Below are 6,020 nucleotides of genomic sequence, written 5' to 3'. Positions count from 1 at the left end.
CTCTTTCCATGAGCACCTAGGAAAAGCTTTGGTTTTGCAGAGGTTTGCTGAGAGGCAGAATAGTGATCTTTCCATCCCTCAGTCCTTTTCTAGTCCTCTTACCTAAAAATTTCAACCATGCTCTCCACTGAAAGCCCCACAGCACCCTGCATGCAAACATCATCTCCATATCCCTCAACGCAACATACTTGTGCCAGATTCTTCCTGCTGCGATCCTTCAGCACCCAGCTCTGCCTTTCACCTCCTAACTCTGCCTTCTTACCTGATCCCAGTTTCTTCCCTACTATGCCACTGCTGTTCACACAAAACCTCCGTGTTCCAGGCTGCCTCCTTCCCTGCCCTCCCCTCCAAGGTCACCTTCACCTGCATTTTGGCCTGGAGGCTTCCTCCACACCCTTCCCTACGCTGTCTGGCGGCTCTAGAAAGAGCACAAGAGTTTTTTCAGTTGATGTTCATGCTGCTGCAATGGCTCTCAGTGGCTGGGATCAGCAATTTTAAGGACATTCCTAGTAAGTTTTATACTCCTGCAAGATCTTTTCCCTCAAAACCATTATGGATATGTTAAGTGCTTTGCAACTTACGTATTTCACTGTGTTGACTGTACCAGCTGAGGTGATGCGTGCTTGGTCCCTTGTTTGTTTGTTGTCTGTGTTTTTTCCATTGAGTTTTATTTATATTTTTCCTTACAGTGTTGTCCTTTGGTTTTGTAGCTTAGTCCATAGCAGTGAAAATAAAACCTGACCAGGATGCCAGGTATCTTTGTTTTGGACTTCAGAAAAATCACCGTGGAAGTCTTTCACAGCAAAAGACCAAAACGAACCAAAGTCCAGAACTAAACACCCACCTAAATGTGGGCATAGTCTCCATCTGATTCAGTATTTGCCCTTTTTCCAGTTAACTGAGCCAAATCAAGCCAGGTGATTCAGCGTAACACTGCTGCGAATAGCCTGAAAGGCAAAGCAGGATGTCTGCTATGAAAGGCTAACAGTGGTTAGTCAGGTGGTGACTGCTGCCTGCAAGGAAAGTATCTGCTGTTTTACATCAGGCATCTCACCTTCCTCTCCCAAGTAGGTCCTGTACCTGGGAGCTGGACCCATGGGTGAGTGAGAACAACCTCCTGGCCAGGCTTTCCCGGTGCTTTGGGGCTCACAGGCAGTCATGGGGAGCTGTGGCTTTTCTGCCTTCTCTCCACTGTTCCCTCCTGCCAATCAGCATCACGTGACAGGGTGCTGGATTCACCTAGGCTAGAGGACACCCAGCAGAAGACCAGGTCTGCTGGGCTCTTGCATGAGCTCTTCTCTTCCTCAGCCTAAAACATGGCTTGCTTTGGTCTCTCCACAGGACGTAAGACAGATAGATGGGTTTCAAGAATGGCCAGATTCCTATGTAAAGCATATCTATAGCTCAGAAGATAAAAATGCTCAGAGGCACCACAGCAGCTGGGCAATGAGAAACACCAACAACCACAACTCTCGCATCTTAAAAAAGTCCTGCCTTGGGGTGGTGGTCTGTGGCAATGACTGCTCAACCTTGGATGGGAGGAAGATCTACCTAAGACCAGCCATATGTGATAAAGCAAGGCAAAAACAACAGCGTGAGTATGAGCATGGCTGTTCATTATATGACAGTTCTTAAGTGAACACAACAAGAAAGAAATCAAACTAGAAGATATCCTTGAGATTATCCTACCTTCCAGCTGCCATTCCTTATATTCAAATGCAACTCTGAATTTTAGAACAATGCATTTTACATTTCTTACTTTTGCGACAAGTTGTTTGCTTGGGAGGGGGAGGGGACGTTTCTTTCTTTTTTGTTTTTTAATTTCTATTTCTGATGGCTGCAGGTTGATTCCCAGCCTTCTCAGGCCTATGATTGAGGCTACTGAGAAAGCTGTGCAGTGCAGGCAGCTTCCTGCTGTGCTGTTCCTATTGACCTGAGTGTAGCTTCATTATTGCGTGGGCCCAAAACTAACTCAGGAGACAAGTCTTGCAGGAAAGAAGTTGCTCATAAATTATGATGGCTGGAAAATACGCCTCATAGTCATGTCACTGGAGCAGCACACTGAAAATAGAGAACATGAGCTGCACGCACATTTTTAATGAGACCATTCCAAACAATTGTTGACTGGTCAGTAGAGCTAGCACATACTGATTTCTGGATCTGATGAATGTTTTGGATAAAGAGAGGTATTGCTCAAGCAATTACTGAGGTCAGAATGATGTCCTCTATCAAAATCAGACAAGAACACATGAAATTCTGGACACTGCCAAGTTAAAAAACTGAAACAGACCATGATAACAAATGAAAAAGATGATACTAAAGCTATAATAGAAATATTTTTTTGCCAATTATATTTAATACTGGAACAGAATAAAGGCAATTATTATCTTGCTTATACTGATTTTTGGTTATGTTTGAAAGTTTTTTGCGTAGTTTTTTTCTCAGTGTAGTTTCTAAGCCCCAAAACAGAAGTTGCAATCCGCTACCAATGAGCCATTTTACCACATGGGAGTCATCTGATCAGTGTCATATAGAAAATATTTCCCACGATTTTTGCTCCAGGAAAATGCTGTCCAAACTGCAGTGGGCCCCTGCGGCTCCTTTCCTGCCGAGGCCACGGGGGTTACCCGGTTACCAACTTCTGGAGGCACGAAGGACAATTCATATTTTTTCAGGTTGGTATAAAATTACCTTACACTGTGCAAGTTAACTTTAAAGACTGCTTTTTAAGATTGATTAAGGAAAGGTTTTGTTCCAACAAATAAAGGTCATTGAATATGACAAGATCAAATGACTGTAAGGAGAAAAATTTTCTCAATGAGTGGGCAAGGTCCCAAGCAGCCTGATCTAACCCTGAAGTTAATCCTGCCTGAGCAGGAGGTTGAGCTACACATCCAGAGCTCCCTTCCTACCTGAATTAGCCTATGCTATTATGACCCTTCAGCATGTTAGATTTTTCTCTTAGGCTCCCATGAAAACCCCTTGATTTTGAATCACTTTGCCTCAGGTACATAGAAACCAACAAAGTCTCAGAAAATCAGAAATGCCATGTTATCTCAGCCTTTTCTCCCAGGCACCATGCATAAGCATGAGGCTATTTTAGAGTAGGAAATAGTTCTACCCAAGGGACTATCTGTGGAAAATGCCATCTGTGTGTTATATATAACAGTAAAGCATTTCTTCCTAATATCTAATCTGAATGTACCCTCTGCCAGTTTAAAGTGATTCCCCCTTGTCCCATCACTACATAACCTTGTAAAAAGTCACTCTCCAGCTTTCTTGTAGGCCCCTTTAGGTACTGGAAGGTCTCCCCTGGGCCTGCTCTTCTCTACATTGAGCAACCCCAACTCTCTTAGCCTGCCTCCATAGCAGAGATGCTCCAGCCCTTTTAGCATCTTCAGGGCCCTCCTCTGGACTGCCTCAAGCAAGTCCACGTCCCTCTTGTGTTGGGGACTCCAGAGCTGAAAGCATTACGCCAGGTGGGATCTCACAAGAGTGGAGCAGAGGAGGAAAATCCTCTCCCTCAACCTGCTGGTCATGCTTCTTTTGATGTAACCCAGGATAAGGCTGGCTTTCTGCGCTGCAAGCACACACTGCCTTATTAAATACAAAGTGTTACATCAGGCCATATGTGTGGTTTTGGCCTGTGCTACAAATTCTGCTCCCTTAAGACTAATGACATGGTTGTTTCTAACTTTAACATATCATAATTACTTTCTAAAGTCCAAAGGAGCTCATGACCATCCACGTCCAGAAACAAAATTAGAAGCAGAAGCAAGAAGATCAATCCAAAAAGCACAAACAGCTTTTTCTCCATCTTCTCCAAGATTACAAAGAATACAGGAGATTGAGGTAACTTTTATTATCAATCAATGAAATTGTGAGGTCAGAGATCCATGGTTCAAGGCATGGTGGAGGCTATCTGGCTTTGGGTCTGGGTGAGATCAGGCTTTACATCTCCACATTCTGCCTCCCCATGATCAGGCCAAGAATGAGCAGGGCTATCCTGAGCATCCTGCTCTGTCATCCACTGCCAGCACAACTTGCCTGGAGCCTCTTCAAGGCATGACGGCAGCACAGCTTTACATCTATACTGTTGAACAAAGCAGGGCTGGAGGACAAACTCTGACATATCACTGTTCTCCTGGTCCCTGCCATGGTTTTGGACAGTGCTAGCTTGTGCTCTGAGATAACATGCCTGGCACAGGTCAGGAGGACAGCATGTGTCAGGGACCATTTCCTGGCAGATTTTGGACCAGGTTGCATCAGATGGCCTCTTGACAGAAGTGTCTGGGAACATGAGCGTAAGAAAAAGCACCTGAGCCACTGTGTGAATTTTTAACAAATACAGAAACAATTATTTTCATGTCAATGGTTTAATTCTGTCCCCATGAACACTAAAATAGTCTTCACCTAGGTCTTCACCTACTGGTCTTACTGAGGTCAGTTCCCTCTAGACATGTCTTCTCCCTTCCCTTCCTACAACAGCTTCCTGGTTTTTTCACTTTGAATCATGTGGGAGTAGGAGCAGACCAAAGATGTCTTAAATACCTGATTATAGAGCCTGCTGTTCAACTGGTCTGACTCTGTGCCGTTGGAGTCATACCATTTACTTTCAGCTGGCTTTCTTTTTGATGGCTCTCCAGCAGGTTTTTGGGGGGTAAATAACACATCATATTTGTGTTCTGCCAAGATTGGCTGTGATATGACTAACTCAAGAGTGTGATTTGACATGCAGAATCTGTGTCACTGAATCTGCAAAAAGTCTTCTGAAAAGATTTGATTTTCATGTGCTCACAAGAGACAAGGGAGGAGAAAAATGTGAGCCCAAAATAGAGCAAGTGATACACAGCATGTTTTCCCTATGGCGTCAGCGGGTCTTTAGCTGAAGGTGGGCTGGGTCCTACATCAGATTGTTGGAATTTGCTCTCATGGTGAGTGGAGAACATCTGAAAGGAGCTTTGCTAGTCTGGCAGTCAGCAAAATCACTGTAATTAAATGGATGCAAAAGCAGAATTACAAAGAGAGACCTGTAGGTACTCATCAAAAATGGTAGCACAGAATATGTGTTCTGAAAGGAAGTAAAGTTTGCAAAATTATAATCCAATAATTAGGGCAATTAAAGAAGTTGTGAAATATCCAGAACAAAAGACCCAAAAGGATAATTCTTGTGTGCTGCTCCCTCCCTGAACGAAATTTCTGTTTGTGGGGTAAAAAAACGTAAAGGCAGGAAAACTTATCAATTAGAAATAGAGTCTTGAAAATTTGAAGCATAATATTATGCAGTGAAAAGATCACTACAGAACAATCAGTTAAAAGCATCATACCTAGCTTTTACAAACTCCATAGGAAAAAAGGAATCTGTGCTGTCACATATACTAGCGTAATTTATGCTGGCAGCAGAAGCCGAGGGCTGTGAATGCGAGGTCTAACGATTCCTTCAGTGTAAAACAGGCTTTGAGCAAAATCTGGTGAAACGAACCCAGATTCGTGAGCTGGGAGCGCTGTTTGGTTTGCCCCTAAAGCCCACTGGCACTACCCCTCAAGGAGGTTCTGCTACAGCGCCTGCTTCGTTACCTGTACGAATTGAATGCATTCATGAGTGTCTCGTACAGGACGGGTGTTATGTCATGTTGCCGGATGACTGCTTGTTTTGCTAAACCACACCGTGCTCTCCCAAGTCTCTGACAGGTGCAGTGCCGACACAGGAGGCTCTGCCTTTACTTCTCTCCAAGCCAGATGCTTACCCGCTACCAGATAATTTCAGGGGACACATAAGCAAAAGCTCCCGGGAGCTGGTGCTGGGCAGCTGCTCTGGGTGGCTGCCATACTCCAGAACCGGGGAGGACATGGGCTCCGGAGAGGTGCCGGCCTGGAGCAGGAGCCCGTCCCTCGGGAGCACCCCCAGCACCGGGAGGCCTGGCAGCAGCCCTGCTGCCCGCTGCGCAGCCCCTTCCCCCCAGCACTGCGCCCACCCCGGCACCCAGCATGCTCTGCCCATGGCGAAGGCAGCACATGGC

The 6,020-nt window shown here is 45.1% G+C and overlaps 1 protein-coding gene across 1 annotated transcript in view; it reads left to right on the top strand.

Moving 5' to 3' along the window:
• Nucleotides 1-6,020, top strand: part of GCM1 (glial cells missing homolog 1 (Drosophila)) — a 6,970-nt gene that overhangs the window by 703 nt on the left and 247 nt on the right. The window contains exons 2-5 of the mRNA XM_010024806.1: nucleotides 1,342-1,594; nucleotides 2,563-2,675; nucleotides 3,724-3,852; nucleotides 5,682-5,864. Coding sequence (XP_010023108.1) covers nucleotides 1,342-1,594; nucleotides 2,563-2,675; nucleotides 3,724-3,852; nucleotides 5,682-5,864 — 678 coding nt within the window. The remainder of the gene's footprint in view (nucleotides 1-1,341; nucleotides 1,595-2,562; nucleotides 2,676-3,723; nucleotides 3,853-5,681; nucleotides 5,865-6,020) is intronic.

Source organism: Nestor notabilis, unplaced genomic scaffold (assembly GCF_000696875.1).
Source record: "Nestor notabilis isolate BGI_N333 unplaced genomic scaffold, ASM69687v1 scaffold7452, whole genome shotgun sequence".
NCBI lineage: Eukaryota > Metazoa > Chordata > Aves > Psittaciformes > Psittacidae > Nestor > Nestor notabilis.
The sequence above is the reverse complement of the archived record's forward strand: the minus strand, read 5'-3'. Positions and strand labels throughout refer to the sequence as shown.